General features: G+C 39.1%; 1 protein-coding gene across 4 annotated transcripts in view; it reads right to left on the reverse strand.

The window, feature by feature from the left end:
- Ttc8 (tetratricopeptide repeat domain 8) overlaps window positions 1-16,474 on the reverse strand; it is a 44,206-nt gene extending 27,732 nt beyond the window's left edge. The window contains exons 1-2 of one of the 4 annotated variants that reach the window (XM_070028248.1): window positions 16,305-16,474; window positions 4,656-4,685 (exon numbers count right to left, since the gene is read on the reverse strand). In XM_070028248.1, the coding sequence (XP_069884349.1) occupies window positions 4,656-4,685; window positions 16,305-16,418 (144 nt within the window). In that variant the 5' untranslated portion in view covers window positions 16,419-16,474. Of the gene's footprint in view, window positions 1-4,655; window positions 4,686-11,851; window positions 11,886-16,304 lie in introns of those variants that run through there. The other 3 variants (XM_070028256.1, XM_070028275.1, XM_070028278.1) reach the window with 3 other exon arrangements.
- Window positions 16,475-18,831: the final 2,357 nt, after the last annotated feature.

Consider the following 18,831-nt stretch of genomic DNA (forward strand, 5'->3'; position numbering starts at 1 on the left):
GACTCAAGCTAAGACTAATTCCCCTTGATTCCAAATAATCAATAGAAAAGTTTCTAGAGATTAGGGAGATGTGGTAGAAAAGGTAATTAAGGAAGCTCATCTGGAAAATATCTTAGCAGCTTTGCTTTAGCTTGAGAAACTCAGTGCAACAGGATGCATGTTTAACTTTCTTGTCAAATATGTGTAACTGCTTTCCCGGAATTTTTTTCCTTTCTTCTTCAATACAAAATAGAAGCAGAGAATGACTAAAGTTCAACATTCTGTGGAGGATTTGGAAAGGCAAGTCTTGAAATACCAATCTTACTCTAATGTAGAATTAACAGCAAAGAATATTTGGGGATGGACCAGTATACTAGGGATATAACTGTGAAGCAGGCAGAGTAAAAGCCAAAGGGGCTAAGAACAGATGGAGCTACAGAATGTCCACAAAGTCCTTGTATAAAGAACAGTCTTTAAGTTAGTCTAAGTCTGTATTTATTGAGTATTTCCCAATTTTAGCATTGGGCTAGGTTCTGAGAAAGAAACACAATTTGTCCACTTAAGAAAATCAAATTTAGCTAGGCGCCAGTAGCTCACACTTGTAATCCTAGCTACTCAGGAGGCTGAGATCTGAGGATTGCAGTTCAAAGCCAGCCTGAAAAGTCTGCGAGACTCCAATTAACCACCAGAAAACAGGATGTGGCACTGTGGCTCAAATGGTAGAGTGCTAGCCTGAAGCTGAAGCACTAAGGGACAGGGCCCAGGCCCAGAGTTCAAGCCCCACAACTGACCAAAAAAAAAAAGAAAGAAAATCAAATTTAATTGTTTTTAACTGGAGGAGACACCAAAGTATAGACTTTACTCATAAAAGATGAGGAAAGATGCCAGATCTATAGAACTATTTCTAGAGGTCAAGGGCATCGTCCCTGGCTTAGACTAATGGTTTGACTTTGCTTCAAAATAGAAATAAGCATTCCTGATTCATCTTAAATCTCCACAGTTCATACTTCCCTACAAGGATTCTGTGATCTTGCCTCTCACTAAAGGATGAAGAACCGCAGCATTTGCTGTTGAAAAGGAAAGCAGAGGAGCCTGGGCTCTGCATACCCCTACATTGGGCTACAACCTGGGCATACAAAGAGAAAAAATGGCAGTTCTAGTTCAAGCTCAAAAGAAATCAATAGAACAAGAAAAATGAATCCACAAAAACAAAGAGAAGTATGATATGGAAGGAGAGAGGAAAGGCAACAATCTGTCCAGTGGTGGGAAAAAGGGTACTGAGAAGTGTCTGGCCCTGGACCAGCCAAAGCACCTGAAAGAGCACGAGAGGCAAGCTCCAGGGCTCATGGTGTGTTTGGAAACTTCTCAAGAGTTGCCTATGTTGAAAAACCAGGTTGAAATGTAGGAGTCGTCAGAGAACAAAACTGGAGAAAAAGGCTCAGGACAAGGGATGGAGCACGTGGACCACCACAAGTAAAGGATTCAGTATCTAGATAATGGATAGCTAACTAAACTTCAGAATTTTTACTTGGAGTCCTACTTAAATCAATAAGCCAAACTGTTAAAATTAGGTATTGTTTACATGGTTGGTTTCTACGTATCCATGAACCTGCTTTTTTTTTTTAAAGCTATTTTCAGGTTCAGACTGTTTTCTCCTAGTCTAATTCATCATGATATTGATGTCCATCTTAAATATCAAGGAGAGGAAAATGTTTCCATGAGAACTCAAGAAAACACAAGGAAGTGAATCCACTCTTCCATCCCTAGCAGATGAATAAAGAATCAGCTTTCCAAACAGATTTATATTTGTTTCCATGTTTAAAAAATCTAATTCCTAAGAAATGGAAATGAGGATGTGAGTTTTTAATATTTAAAGATCCGTAATAAAATTTACTCAAACCATTATTCAATTTAAAATTTTATCAGTGCTTAAAAAATTAATCTTCTCGGTTTTTCTTCTAACAAAAAAATGACCTTGAAACTCATGTATCACAGCTTGATTATACATCAGATTATATTCAAAGAACTACTTCTGGCAATGTGAACAGTTCTTGAGATTTTCATGAAAACAGCAGATGGGCTTTGGCTTTAAATTTTTTTAAAAAATAAGCCAAGTATGTTTCATGGCCCTAAAATTCCCTGCCTATTAAAAAAAAAGAAGCAGCAGCATAATAAAATACATGTTAATCTCAAACTGTCCCTTGAATTAGAATAAAACTATAGATTTGTTCTATCTGATACATTTGATATAGTAGGAATTTGCAATTTAAAACAGAATCATTTATTTGAGTATTTATATATTGGAAGTACAATAAAAATAAGAAGATATGCTTAGGAACTTTTTAAGGGAAAAATATAAATCATTCCAATCTAAATGTATAATCATTATAACAATAATTTCAGTTTATATCTTGGAAAATAATTCCATCCTGCTTAGTAATATCCTCTTGAGGCCCATACCTACCAGCTAACATCAGGAAAGTGCTGACTTCTAGGTTTTAACTTTTATGAGGTTCATCCAATTTTGGTAAGGAAAATAAACTTATCAAAAGGTAAAACTCAACTGACTGAGCAAATATGGTTACATATTCTATATCTATCATTAATATAAAACTGGGGTCAGTAATTTAAAGCACATAAGAAATATTATAACTGCAGTAAGTCTTTACCAAATGAAATCTGTCTGATCTAATTTGGACATCATAAAAAACCACGATTAGTATCTGACACTTGTTGAAAATGAACTATACAACTTGTGGATGGGGAGGGGAAGGAAAAACTGAAAGAGAGTAACGGAAGGGATGACAATGTCCAAAAAGAAATATACTCTTTACCTGACCTATATAACTGTAACCCCTCTGTACATCACCCTTATAATAACAAATTTTAATATATGACACTCTGACTACATTATGGAAATGAAAATTTAAGTATAAGATACTGAAATATATTACTGGCAAGTCCTGTGAGGACTTGGATATAAAATGTCTCCAAAGGCTCATGTGTTGAAGACTTTGTTTCCAGCTTGGGGTGCTACTGAGAGGTACTAACCTTCAATCTCATCAGATTATGAGGGTACTAATGTTACATCGTCTATGAATTTACACTAATCTATCTAATGTCATCCATGAATCCACTGTGAACCATGGCTGAAGGAGCTATTAGGAAGTAAGGTACATCTAGCTGGAGGAAAGAGATCATTTAGGGCGGGAAAGGAGACATGCCTCTAAATGGTAAACTGTCCTTGGCCCCTTGAATTGTCTCTGTTTTCTGGGTGCCGTGAAGTGAGCAGCTCTCCTCTGCCACGCCCTTTTGCCGTGTTTCTGCCTAAAAGGCCTAAAAGTAATGTATCCACCTAAACCAATAAATCGGTGAGCTAAGATTAACAAGTCTTCAAGTTTTCTCATGCACTATGTCACAGTAATGACTAGCAGAAGACTCATTTCTTTTCAAGTGGTAAATGTGCAAAAAAGAAAGACCCTAAAATGTGTAAATAATGAGTCAAAAGCATCCAGCCAAACTTTCTCTCTTTTAGATTGTTATCCAGTGTATAATTAAGTCTACAAGAATAGAATAAGAAGGTTTAAAAAAAAAAAAGGTAAATGCTAAATATAAGGGCCTCTTGAATGGCCTCTGTATGACTGAAATTTTTCAATGATAGCTTTCCAATCATACCTCCAACCAAAATCTTCCAAATTTCTAAGTGTACTTATTTTTAGTTGTGGAAAGCCTTTTAGTAAGTTTTCTCCCACCTATCAGTTCTGTAAATCAAGATTAAAAACGTTAAGAACAATGTCATCCCTTTAAAGAACATAGTGGCACACTGTAGCTCACGTACAATATTTGTTTAATATTATACAGAGCTCCATAAGAGTACTTTTCTACTGTAAAAAGTTTGTCACTCACATGAACTTCATATGAATTTCAAATCACTTATTTGTCTACAAAATACTATGATATTCTGTGTCACTTAGTAGAACAAACCTGGCAACATTTCAACTGTCTGATTTAGAGCTTTCTCTACCCCTTCTCCCTATCTTTATACTCACTGAAAACCCTCCCAGGCTAAAAGCTACACTAATCAAGTGGTTCCCCCTAACCAAAACCCCTCTATCCCAGGGCCGGCCTTCTGATGCATTCTCTTCTCACTCCTTCCTTCCTTCCTTCTTTTATTCCCTTTCTCTTTCCTTTCCTTCCCTTCCTTGTTCTCTCTCTTCCTAATTCAATATGGCAGGTTCCTCCCTCTTAGAGCTACATCAAGATCTTTATAAGCAGAAGCAGACCATTCTACTCTAACCTTACTGCCCTGTTCTTCAATCTTTGCAGATACTTGTAACTTGGCTGACTGCTTGGTATCCCTCCTTCTTAAGTCCATTATTTCCTCACTTTCTTCTTTACTTTTCTCATCTTTCTAGTCAATTTTGATCCTTTCTGTTGAAACTGCAAGTCTTAATAAGTAGAGCATGTTAGTTCTATAAGGCTAGTCATATATGCCAAAGTATCACAAATATAATAGTTTATTTACACAGGAATGTACAGATGTCTGGTAGATTCAGCTAATTTTCTAATACTACAAGGAGATATGTAGCAGATTTTCTAATCTACATTAATAAGTAAGCATTAGTAACTAAAACATTTTCTAAACTAAATGCTAAAACTAAAAGCTAAACTTTTACCTGAAGCACCGGCACACCAGAAGCTGGTTCCTTGAAAGCATTAAGAAGGTAGTAAACATTTTTAAGAAACGCAGTTCCTAAAATCTAAAGTTTTAAGTACTAACCAAGTATCCATAGGTGAACACTAACTCATGCAATAAAAATCCAAATACTGTGGTAGAGTGCTTGCCTAGCACACATGAAGTCCTGGGTTCGATTCCTCAGTACCCTATAAACAGAAAAAGCCAGAAGTGGCACTGTGGCTCAGCTGCTAGAGTGCTAGCCTTGAGCAAAAGAAGCTCAGGGACAGGCCCTGAGTTCAAGCCTCAGAACTGGCAAAAAAAAAAAAAAAAAAAAAAAAAAAAAAATCCAAATATTAACTTCAATCTTTTCCCCTAAGTGGTATCAAGAATTCAGTAAAACTAACATATAATGAAGAATGCTAAATTTTCTATGATTAGAAAATTATACCTGATCCAGCCTAATTTAGAGCACAGAATGAAGAATAATCTTACAACTCTACTAAGGATCTATTTCTTTGTACTCTAAACAAGTTCATGGTGGTTAAAACATTCAGACTTTAATCACTTTGAAAAGAGAAGGAAAATCCAGACAACATAAACCCTTTTATTCCATACAAGTAAGAGAGGATTAATGGCTGATAATAAGAAATTAATTCTAACTGCAATGTTCTCTGTCACAGACTACACAATACACATTAGTGCCAGATGCTACTAAATGCATCATCTGAGCCTTTTTTATCCAAATTAAATAGAAATCCATCTACTAAAAAGTTCAGTCTTATAAAAATTCATTTATCAAACACTAATTCTTATATGTCTATGCAATAACATCTGTTGAGCCTTAATCTGTATCATGTTTTATTGGGGAAACTACTAAGAAATAGGAAAAGAGAAAGCTCCTTGCTTTCTTCAGTTCTAAAACCCCAAAAGAATATACTTTAAGTAGATAATTATCTCTACAAACAATATGCAAACCATATGGTCACAAGCAAAGACCACCCATTTGTTTGGCATGGTCATATGGTAGGAAGATGAGGGGAAAAGGTTATACAAGGCTATAAAATGATGGCCCCAAAGACTGGGATTTACAAAAGATTTGGTAATCCACTGAACACAAAATACAAGTGAAAAATACACAGCAATTGCAAGTTTGCAAATTCCAGTGCACATAACAAGGATCTAGAATAACTATACATTTCCTAAATACAGTATTGTGAAAGAAATACAGCTATAGGGAATGAGATGGGAGATGACAAAAGTGAGCTTTCCTATTCACTCTTCTATGCATCTAAATGTCTGTATGAACGGGCATTGGTGGCTCAAGCCTATAATCCTAGCTACTAAGGAGGCTGAGATCTGAGGATCAAAGTTCAAAGCCAGGCTAGGCAGGAGAAGTCCGTGAGACTCTTATGTCCAATAAAGCACAAGAAAACAGGAAGTAGCACTGTGGTACTAGTGGTAGAGCACTAGTCTTGAGCTGAAGACCTAAGGGACAGTGCAGAGGCCCAGAGTTCAAGCCCCATAACTGACAAAAAAATATTCATAAATGTCTGTATCACCCATTATCTCATTTGAGTCTCACAAGCAACCATTTTTTAAAAGTAAGTAGATATTATTACCCATTTTACACATAAGGAAATAAATCTAAAGATATTAAGTAGTGTGTTCCAAGTCACAATTGATTGACTGAAGCAAGAGCTCTTTCTTACTAATGCCTCTTGGAAGTTAAGTTTGAAAAGAGCTGGACATAACAAAGCAGGACTGAAGGGCAAATTTTTGGTGAGGTATAGATCAGTGATAAGAGTTTGTGCTTAGCATGCACGAGGTTCAACATACTGGGTTCAAGCCACAGTATAACAAAAAGTAAAAGAATAAAGTTTAGGAGAACTACAAGGTAAGACCAACGCAGAAAAGGGGGAAATGTTTATTAAAGATGATAGTGCTGGGGGAAGTAGGGGAGGAAGGAACACAGCTAGATGAAACAGAAGCCACTGACAAGGAGCAAAAGCTGGATGCTGTTATCAAGGGCAGGTAGATTCTCCCATAGCCCAAACTGATACTACCATTCAGCCTCTCTGGATTCTGCTTACGGATGAAGGGCTCATGAACTTTGTCTTCTTCTTCTGCCCTTGGGGATATATTTGTTAGCATACAGGTAACAGCAGGCAGGGAAACAATGAGAAGGTCAGAGAAGAAAAAGGTAAGGCTTATAGAGTTGGGGGTGGTATAGGCACAGGTAACATACATAAGGCCTTGATGGTGGGAAGAAGAGAATATACTAATTCTACATGCTCCTGGCATCTCTGGCAACCAAGGAGATGCCAAACATTTTATGGGAGAAAACATAAACACTATAATACACTATGTTAATGATATACTCAAGTTCATAAAGGAATTGCAACTACAGTACACATGAAAGATCTATAAAAGGTATAGATTTTCTAAGCATAGTCCATACTTAGGGGAAGAAAGGCTAAAGACAACAGATATAAGAAGAGCAGAGAAAGGGGAGATTATTCTGCAAAGCATCCAATGTCAGTGATATATAAATTATCATTTTGCCACTCATTTCAGTAGACATTTTCCTCACAAATGCTTTCCAGATTACCAACAATTCTTTAAGATAAACACAGGTGACAGTATTCTGCATGTTAGTATCTCAGGGGTAAAAGATTCAGAATCAAAATGGAGTTGGCTCATGTCAAAATGTAAAGAAAAAAACAATTATAATATAAATAAAGCCGAAAGTGGCCCTGTAGCTCAAGTGGTAGAGCGCTCACCTTGAGCTGAAGACCTGAGGAACAGCACTCAGGCCCAGAGTTCAAGCGCCACAACCAACAAAAATAAATAGATAGACAGACAGACAGACAGACAGACAGATAGATAAGATAGATAGATGGATAGAGCCATAAGGTTATGAAAGAGCGGAACTCACACATAGATGTCTGATAGCAAGAACTCGCACAAAGTCTGTGCCCGAATCACAATCTTGTATAAACACCACTGAAATCTTAAACAGAAAGTTATTTCCACAAAGATACCTTTTAACAATAGTCCATTCAACCTTGGAGGGATATCATGTTCCTTCAAAACCCTTGCTATTAATCCTGTGGCCAAGGGGATTATAATTTCTAGATAATTTACATAATCCTCCTCATTTTGCCTTGACCCATCCCCTCTGAATATGCCCAGGATGTCCATGCTATGTGTAGTTCCACATGGCAATGCTCCCTGCTAATACCCAAAGAAGTATCACTTTCCTTTAGTCTTTCTCTTTATGTTCAGTTTGATACTAACTATATAATGAGAGTGGCATCTAACATTTTGGCCACTTATCATGTATTAACAAAAACTTCTATGGGCCTTGACACAGGTGAGTAGATGTCTTGTCTGGTGTTAGAAGACTTGGGTTTGTCCTCAAGGAGCAACTCAAGCACCATCAACCAAGAAGTCATGCAACTTTCATTAGGTATCCTCTCAAAGTAAAGCAATAATCTCTATTTTCTGGGGTAGTTATAAGGCTTAATGCTAAAAACTTGCTTTAAAAAAAAAGTAGTTCATAATTTTCAGAGTTCTTTCACAAATGCAACCATACTTAAGTAAATATAAAGTTAACAGAAAAGCATCAAACCATCTATGAATCCTTTCAGAATTCAGAACTGACTTATGATGGGTTAAGTTGAAACTTTGCTCTGAATCTCCTTAAAGTAGGTAAAGGACTTGGAAAGCAGGGTGGCATTGCCTAGAACCAGCAAATACTCATTAGCTTCAGCTTCCAACTCAGAGAAGTTTCCTTCCTTCCTCCTTGGGGTATAGCTTTTCTCTTAGGCTGCTATTTCTTTAGGGAGCTAAATCTCCAGATCTATCTGAAAGCAACTTCCTAATTACTACCAACACTTAATTGTAGCTAATGAGTCTACCCAGCTCTACGCTTAAATTGCTGAGTTGGTATCCAGAATTTAGTAATAACAGGAAGGAGAAACTTGTAAGAGAATAAAGAAATGGATGAATTCAGGTTAGGGAGACCAAGTGACCAAGCAGCCACATAGAAATACATATACATATTGTATAATTAAACAGAAATAAAAATTCATAAAATGAACTGCCTGACAGTATATTGAACTAATGGATAAAAATCTAGCTAGGTCTCCATGGCCCCAAACAGGAAACAAATTAAGTAATTATACAGAAAGATGATTTTGGGGGGAGTGAGGAAGGGTTGGATTATTATTTATTCAACCAACTACTAAGCTCATAGGGGAAAACTCACTTCACATCTCTCATCTAAACCAGTAGCTTTCAGTCTTTTCTCCACCTTGAAGTCATTTACAATAATAACCCCTCTTCTCTGTATTCACTCACATTCCAAGTAGAGAGGAGAAAGTGAAGAAGAAAACCTGGCTACCTCTTTCTGATATACACGTAATGTACTGACCATCAGAACTACTAATTTTAACGATCTGAAAATCTACTAGAAACCTACCCTTTTCATGACAGCATACTGTCTTTGAAAATCTGTTTTTTGATGAGCTGTTTAATTGCAACAGAGGAAAAAAAATCAGAATCAGGACTAGTTTTAAAGCCATGAATCTGACATATGGAACACAGACAACAGTAATCAGATTAAACAACTAATCGGGATGGTCAACATGAACAGTAGGAGAAAGTATTCACTCAGGTCAAACTGCTATGTGGAAGACTACTTTGTATTTCCTACTTTCATCTAACCATTATTTACCACTTTTTGATCACAACTGAAAATAAAAGCCACTGATTCTCTCTAAATCAGTTCTTCCTACTATATATAAAAAAGTAACTTATGATAAATGATTCCCATCTTTCTTTATTCTTAAAAGATCCAAACATTAATATCCTTGATGTTTAGGGGCTCTGCCCTCTGTTGATCATCATTCTGTGTCTGGAAAAGGAGTTCAGATTCCATGTTCTTCAAGAAATTTTCCTTGCTACCAAAACTCAATTATTATGTCCAAGCTACCCTTCAGTTCTTGAGTAGCTAAATAAAACTGGAAACATGCTATTCCATAGCATTTCATACCTCTCTAAGTGGCCTGATTACAATGACTTTACCAGGAACTGAAAAAATAAATAAACTTAAGTATCCTAGTATAAAATACAAGACACTATGTCGAAAATGAGCTTTACAACGTTGGTGCGGGGAGGGGGGGAGGGGAAAGGTAGGGGGGATTGGGTGGGGGGGTAGGGGGTGGCTGGGAAGGATGTGAAGGGTAAACAAAGGAGGAGGCTGCAATGCTTGATAAGAAATGTACGCATTATCCTGCCCATGTAATTGTAACTCCTCTGTACAGTATGTTCACAAAAAAATAAAATAAAATGAAAAAAATAAAAATGAAAAGAAAAAAAGAAAAAAATAATAAAATAAAATACAAGACACTGACAAAAGATTTTTGGAAAATAGTGTACCACAATGGTACCTATTAAAGGGGGAATCAGAAGCAAATGAATGGCTGGGGAGCTCTGCTACAGTACTTGCTTGGCATGCATGAGACTCCAAGTTCTATCCTCAGCCCTGAGGTGAGACCAGAGAAGACACAGCTATACCCACCTATGCACTTCACTCCATAAGTGGGTATATCATAAGTGGGTAAGTCATATTTTAAAGCTCTTTGACTCAACTTCTGATAAGATTAAATTGACAATCACTTCATAGAAGTTCTCATCATCTGGAAGGAAATTAAACAAAACCAAAGTGATAAGCAATCATTCTTACAAATGAAAGGTACCACTTGTTTTGGGAGGGGAGAAGAATCAAGAGCAGAAATGAATCCAATGTGGCACTCAGAAGAAATATTTCAATTTCCTTGTTTCTCGTGTCCACAGGCACTGCTCCAAAGCAATTCATTGACAATAAAATCGGGTTGGAGGCTGAGAAATGGTAATTTAAGTAGTTGTAAACTTGAAAAGCACAGGCTGGGAAGGTGGCTCAGTGGTAGAGTGCTTGCCTCACATGCATGAGGCCCTGGGTTTGATTCCTCAGTACCACATAAGCAAAAAGAAAAAAGCCAGAAGTGGCGCTGTGGCTCAAGTGGTAGAGCGCTAGCCTTGAGCTGAAGAGCTGAGGGACAGTGCCCAGGCCCAGAGTTCAGCCCCCACGACCAACAACAAGAAAAAAAGTTGAAAAGTACTCTTAATTGTGGAAATTCAGAAAAGGTCCACAAGGAGCACATGAAGATGAGCTGGAGCTATGAACCACTGCTCCTGATCTAGTCGCACTTGTAACTTTCGTAAATAGAAAATCCATTCAATTCCTGCACTGAAACAATGGAAGCACTATTAGAAACTAGAAACACAGTCCTGGGGAATCCTGGAAGAGTTTGCTAAACTGATTCTTTTCAAATGACTCTCAAATAGTAAATAAATTAAGAATGCCCATAGTGCATTGTATTTATTTTAAAAAGTAAAAGTATATCTAAGAATGTACTGGGAATAAAAGATGGGGGCAAGGGAAGACAAATATCAGCAACCTATGGTAATGAGAAGAATGAGGACTGGAAGAAATAAGATCATCAGACAAAGGGGATGATCTTCATAGAGAGGAATCTGGCATACATCTTTATCAAAACACCTATGTGGCTTGGGGGTAGAGTGCTTGACTAGCATCCATGATGACCTGGGTCCAATTCTTCAGAAGCACATAAACAGAAAAAGCCGGAAGTGGTGCTTTGGCTCAAGTGGTAGAGTGCTAGAGCCCTTAGCAAAAGAAGCTCAGGGCTGGGAAGGTGGCTCAGTGGTAGAGTGCTTGCCTTGCATGCATGAGGCCCTAGGTTTGATTCTTCAGCACCACATAAGCAGAAAAAGCCAGAAGTGGCGCTGTGGCTCAAGTGGTAGAGGGCTAACCTTGAGCTGAAGGGCTGAGGGACAGTGCCCAGGCCCAGAGTTCAGGCCCACAACCGACAACCCCCCCCCCCCCAAAAAAAAAGCAAAAGAAGCTCAGGGACAGTGCCCAGGCCCTGAGTTCAAGCCCCCGGACTGGAAAAAAACAAAACAAAACAAACTCCTACATATATGGCTAGGTATGATAGTACAGGCCTATAATACCAGCTATTCAGGAAACACAAATAGGAAGATCAAGGTTCCAGTATATCCAAGCAAAGTTATTTAGATCTGATGTCAAAAATAAACAAACAAATTTTATGTGGTGTACTACAATCCTACCTACTCAGGAAGTGGAAACAGCAGGATCTTGGTACAAGTGTAGCCCAAGGAAACTTGGAACCCTATCTGAAAACAAAGTAAAAGCAAAAAGGATTGGGTTATGGCTCAAGTGGAAAGACATTTGCCTAGCAAGCAAGAGGCTCTAAATTCAATCCCTAGTACTACTACTACTAAAAAAAAAAAAAAAAGAAAGAAAAAGAAAACACAGATCTATGTATATGTTGGGAGCAAAAACAAGATTCGTTCTCAATCAGTAGCTGGATGCAATAACAGTTGCCTATCATCCCAGCTATGTGAGTGGCTGAGATTGGGAGGACGGGGTTCCAGACCAGCCCAGACAGAAAAGTTCATGAGACTTCATTTTAATGGAAGAAGGTAGATACAGTGGCATATGCCTGTCATCCAGGCTGCAGTAGGAAATGAAAAACAGGCTTTGGTGCAATTGTTTAACTGGGCAAAAAAAAAAGACTGTATCTCACAAAAAGCAGTGCAACAAAGGTTTGGAGGTAGAGGTGTGGCTTAACTGTAGAGTTCCTGCCTAGCAAATACAAGGCCCTGAGTGCAAACCCCAATACCACTACCAAACAAAAGGAAGGAGGGGGGTCTGCCACAGAAATATGTTCTAAGGCTCTAAGGAATGACAATGTTCAAGCTTTCAGCTAAAGGAATTTCCTTAAGGTTCCTAAAGGATAACACTCCAATACAAATACTTTTTTTTAAGTTAATTAAGGTAGAATTTCTTTAACCTTGGGAAAATCCAAATTGGGAAATATTACCCACATAAAGAATAAACTAGTGCTCAGAGAAGCAGACCATGATAAAAGCACAGTGTTTAAAGATGTGTCAGAAAATCTGAGTGAGTCCTGCAGACTTCTCAATAGCGTAGGGGTCAAAAGTCTTCTTTGGTAAAACAACTTCTATTCCTGGCTAGAAAGAGAATACTATTCTTACAATGCATGCACTTCATCTATAAACCAAATTACTTCCTCTGGATGGGGTTAGGAAAGATGGAAGAGGAAGGGATAGTTGACATTGATCAAGAAACAACATACTTAAAAACTGATCTGGTGGTTGGGGCTGGGAAGGTGGCTCAGTGGTAGAGTGTTTGCCTTGTATGCCTGAGGCCCTGGGTTCGATTCCTCAGCACCACATAAGCAAAAAGAAAAAAGCCAGAAGTGGTGCTGTGGCTCAAGTGGTAGAGCACTAGCCTTGAGCTGAAGAGCTGAGGGACAGCGCCCAGGCCCAGAGTTCAGGCCCCATGACCGGACCCCAAAAAAAAAGCAAAAAAAAAAAAAACTGATCTGGTGAATTGAAACCCCTTTTACAACTACTTAAAGATTTTTTTTTTATAAAAGACTACTTCAAGGGGAAACAAAGGAGAAGGCTACAATGCTTGATAAGAAATGTACTCATTATCTTGCCCATGTAATTGTAACCCCTCTGTACATTATTTTAACAATAAAAAAAGACTACTTCAACAAAATAAAAAAATATCATTTTTTTTCCAGATCCGGTACTGATTCTGTTAGATATACCCTTATATTTATCCAACTGCTCATAACAATAAAACAATAGCAAAGAATAACATTTCTATGGTATTAGAAATTATCTATCACATTATGAAGTATTATATCAAATCCACAAGAAATAGAACAATGGGAACAGGCCAGGACCTAACAAGACCTATTGCCATAATAATCTTAACCTGTTTAGATGAATTCTGCTTAATTAACCACATTATCTAATGTCAATGAGAGTACTTCCCAGTATGACTTTGTGTCTTCTTTTCTCCACTGTCATTTTCAAAGTCATACTCCCGCTAGCCAAACTCAGTGATAAGTCTTAATCTGCCAAGCCAGTCTGTGAGGCACAATGGAAGCTGCAAAAGAGGCCACATAAAAGGATCCAAATTCCTACTTGGTTTGGCTGTTAATAGTAGAAATTTTTAACATCTTTTTCCCATATCCCCTAGATATATCTCCTAGTTTTTCTACTCTCTTTTTTTTGTGGGGGGGGCAGTACTATGATTTTAATTCAAGGTTGAGTTTTAACTTCACACTTACTAGGCAGGTGCTCTAGCACTCAATCCATACCTACAACCTTTTTAACTTTGGTTAAAATTTGAGATAGGGTCTTTTTGCCTAGGCAAAAAGCGATCTTCCCATTTACATTTCTGCATTGGCTGGGATGACAGACATGTGCCACCATGCCTAATTTTTTTTTTTTTCTGTTGAGTTGCTCTTTTTACCTAGGTTGGCCTGGGATTGCAATCTTGGGCTCAGCTTTCCATGTAGGGTAAATGACAGGCTAGCCTCAAACTACAATGTTCTCAATATCCACCTCTGAACTATTCATACCTGTTAACTACTAGATACTCAGAGGCTGAGAATGGTTGGACTGTGCTTTGAGGCAACCTTGTGCAGAAAACTTCTAGAGACTATAACTGGGTGCAGTGGTTCATGCCTGTCATCCCAAGGATCATAGTGTCAGGCCAGTTCAAGCAGAAAAGTCCACAAGACTCTATCTGCATGGAGGGAAGGTGGATACCATGATATCAGAGAAGTCAGGAAACATAAACTAGACAGACCATGGCTCAAGCCTATTCAGGAAATTAGATCCCATCTCAAAAATAGCCAGCAAAAAACCAGGTATAGGTAGTTATGGCTCAGATGATGGCGGACAACTTGTTAAATGCAAGACCCTGAGATCAAACTCCAAGACTATAAAAAAGAAAGAAAGAAAGAAAGAAAAATCTTGATCACCATGTTTCAAACAAAATCTCAATTCATAGATGCAGTACTTACTGTCATCATGACCTTGAGTAAAACCTCAAGAGTGTTCCATACTATTAAGAACACTGCTGCTTTGCCTATAACATTTCCTAACAGTATCTAAGAACCTTGCCCTGGGGCCAAAAGACATCAGTGTTCAAATAAGCTCCACAACTATTCATCAAAATTAGGCTTCATTTCTTCACAACTATTCAGAGCCTTTAAGTTGCAGACAGAATCTCTACCAAGGGGATATATATCTCCCAAAAGCATTTAATGAGGAAACTTTGTTTCACTGAGCAGCTCTTGGGACTAGTGTCAGGAGGAATACTGAATGGAAACTACTCTAACTCAATGGAAAAATGGAAGTAGCAACAAAGTTTTTAGCAAACTATTATACCTAAACAATGTTGGGTATGTGAAAAGATTTTAAACTTCCATCACCACAAAAGTAAAGGTGTCAACATCCTCTCCGTTTCCAAACAAATTAGGCTGTGGACTTTTTTTCTTCCTTTTTTTAAAGCAGCATCTATGGGACTACTGGGGCAAAGACACACCCTTGCAAAAATACGTGTCAACAGACACAGTCTTCTTCACTAAAGTGAAATAACAAACAACCCAGCTTGGTATTACAGCTACTACAGACTATCCTCTGAGATGTTTTATCAATTACAAGCTATTCTGCTAGAGATGTACTGTCAGTAGGTTGTCCACCAGCCATCTGTTGAAAGATGAAACAGAGCCTAAGAACAACCTCCACACTCAAATCTCCTCTTTCAAAACTCTCCTCCATTCTCTCTGTCTTCTACCATCACCAAGGAACTACCACTAGAGGAAAAGATAGGGAACTAAAACTATACAGGTACATTCTGCATTTACTAAACTTCACACATTGTTTTCTTTCTCTTTTTGTTTCTTCCAAGAGCTAACTGGCTGTCAAAGTTGTACCTTTTGTCCATATTATTGCCCTTTTCACTCCACACAATATCACTAATTTTTTTAAGTTCCTCTTAATCAATGCCATTACTTGGGGGGGGGAGGGGGACTTTGTGTCCTATCCCTCCTTCCTACCTAGTATTAGTTTCCCTTGTCCATGTGGTTTCTTTTCTGACAAAACATCTTTTCCCCTCCTACGTTTTTTTCCTGCCTTGCACACTTGCTTCAAGCTGAACTCATGGCCCAGAGTTAAAAGCTCTTCCAAGCCTGGATGAGGATGAGGGTGGCAAGATTACAAGTGTAAATTAAAGGGGTGAGGGGTGGGGGGCAAGTCTTTATTTACGTGTAACTTCTGGGAAATTCAGAAGGCCGTAACAATCCTTCCTAATGCCAGTTAGAAACGAATTATCAAAGTTCCCTTCACCGATGTCAACTCCAAGGCCCCAATTCTGGGCCTCTTAAAGAAAAGAGGACGTGCTGAAGTTTGAGGAGCAGTCAGTAGGGACCCAGAACTTGTGATCCCCGGTGCTGCCCGGGCCGGGACCCTTCAGCCGTGCATGGCTCCAGGGGATCCCGCTACAGGTACCTCTGTGGGCGGAATGATCCGCCTCCCATTGGGTCTTTCTCCCGGCCATGGGCCTTCCTCCCTGGCCTCCCCTCCCGGGGGCCTGGGAGACACCCCCCCCCCCAGCCCCTTGGCCCTCAGCGCGAGGATCTAACACAGACTGTCGAGGGCCAGCTGGTACCTGGTCATAAGGGGACTTCTCCAGCATCTGCGTGCACAGATCGGCGCAGAGCTGGAACTTTCTGCGCCTAAAATAGCTCCAGGCCAGAAGCAGCGGGTCCATCTCCGAGGCCATGGCGGCCCAGGACGGCCCGCGGAGAGCTGAGGTCCGGCCGGGGGAAGGCGGTGGGCGGGAAGGGGGCGGGAAGGGGGTGGGGGGGGGGGCGGACGGACTGGCGGCGTCAGGCTCTGCCCGGCAACGCGTAGCGACGGGGCCTCGCCGGAGAGGCGTCCAAAGCATGCCTGAAAAAATTCTTTTTCTTTTTCTTTTTTTTTTTATTTTAAAAAGCACCTGCGGAACCTCAACTATGGAGGATGCCTACACTCACATGCAAAAAACTGCGTGCTTTAGAGCTACAAGATGTCCTTAATCTCGAAAAGTAAGACCTTAAGAGTTAATCAACGTAGACACCTCGCCTAGGGTCCTTCGCCCTCCCAGGAGGCGCAGTTGCCTAGCAACCGCACGCTCTGCTTACAGCGCCAGTTCCGACAAGTCCCTAGGGTCGTCCAGGGTCACGTTCTCTCATTCAGAGTCTCATTTTCCTTTGCGGGCCGAGGAACGTCCACACGGAAGCAGTTTCTTCCGATGCCCGTGCAGCCCATCGCGATCCAAACCCTCCACGTTCCACTCTTGTTACTCCTCCGAAATGGCTGTGTCAGGATCTCAAAAGAGCCTAAGAGAGAGCCTGGTCCACGCCAGCACTCACCGCACGGATGCCAAACACAACTACGAGACACTGTTTCCCGAAAGCCTCGTTGATTTAGAGAGCTGTGGACTGGAGGCTGTTCACATTTTCGAAGTAGACGATGTATGCAAAAAAAAAAAAATTAAGGAACTTTAAAAAAGTTTCACTAGATCGCCAGGCTGGCCACGAAGCTCACTACACCCCTGCCTCGGCCTCCAGCGGTGGGCTTGCAGCCACGCACCGCCATGCATGGTTAAGGGCACAGCGTGATTTTTTCAAGTATTTGTTTAAATTTTTTATTTATTTATTTATTTTCTGCTTGCTCTGGATTGAGCCCAGGATTTTGCAGTGATACTGTATCACTGAGCTACACTTCCAGCCTTAGGGAGATTTCTTTAGGCATCTATTTTCTCAGAAGGCATAAATACTCAATATAAATGATTTTGAAGACAAATATGTGGCTGGGGTGAAGCCAGGTAAATTTCATGAGCTACTAGGAGATCTTTTCCCGTTCTTTCCCTCCACCCCACCCCCACCTCCTTCCAACGACATTAGGAGGAGAAGGAAAATAAATCCCAATACTGGCTGTACTTTCTGATCCAGTCTAAATCTCCTTTATCGCTGAAGATAACAAACTGACAATGCTCTTAGCAAATACAAGTTATCTGGGATTTTCTCCAACCACTAGGGAATCACAATCACACATTATATTTTAGAGACATTAAGTTGAACTGTAAAATTGTAAACTCGGCAATGGATTGTTATAGATAAGAATTTCTAGAACCATTTTACTGCAAGAGATAATAGAGAGAAACAGCTTAATCTCTTTAAACACTTCCCAATCAGCTCTAGATCTCAGCCCAGATCTTTATCTTTTACTCTGGAGCAACTAGATATCTCTTAAGGTCAATTCCCTTTTAAAATCAAACACAGTTGTGTAATGTTAAATGCCCAAGGCTGAAGTTTCTTATATATCAAACTGGATTTATTCAAGACAATTAATCTGCCCCAAAAGAAAAAAATGTATAGAAAAAAAAACATGTCAACAACATTCATCTAAACCTTTTGGAATGAGCCCCCTGGCAGAAATAAGTCTGAGCCTGGTGCTATGTACCTATAATTCCCTCCCTGAAGAAGCTCAAGAAGCTCCTGAGATTGAAGGGTGGTGAATTCGTGGCTAGCCTAAGCTAGTTAGTGAAATATTTCCTATAAATTAATTTAATTTAATAAATTAAACAAGTACATAGATTTCCTAAGTATATTTGTACATAAAATAGTTACTGAACACTGAACTTGAGGTCAGTTGTGTGTTCTCAGGCAAAGTAGGAATCAATATAGGATGATGATTGAAATCCCAATATTGCTAAGTTTTCTGAAGACCTCAAGAAAACTGTCTTCATATGATATCGTGAAAACCTCATATCCTCTTGATACAGTCTTCTTGATAATTTCCTATTTATTCAACATATATTTATTGAGTTCCTACCTATGCCAGCTACTTTTTAAATTATAGGGATATAACCTCTTTGTTCTCATGAATGGGAAGAGAAATTATAGCTATTGGTAAATTAGGAACATATGAATATTTGCTTAGCTTGTTAAAGCATACCTGCCTTAAACCACAGCCAACAACATACATAACAGTGCACCCTTAGAAGCCTTCTCAGTAAACTCTAAAACAGAATATGCTAGCAATATTATTATTGAATATTGTTCAGGAGATTCTAGTTGACAACCATACAAAAATAAGAGGTTTAGCTATTGGAAAGACAGAACTAAAATTACTGTTCTGCAGCTACAGAT

The sequence above is a fragment of the Dipodomys merriami genome, unplaced genomic scaffold (assembly GCF_024711535.1).
Source record: "Dipodomys merriami isolate MVZ:Mamm:240054 unplaced genomic scaffold, mDipMer1.0.p SCAF_1, whole genome shotgun sequence".
Taxonomy (NCBI): Eukaryota; Metazoa; Chordata; class Mammalia; order Rodentia; family Heteromyidae; genus Dipodomys; species Dipodomys merriami.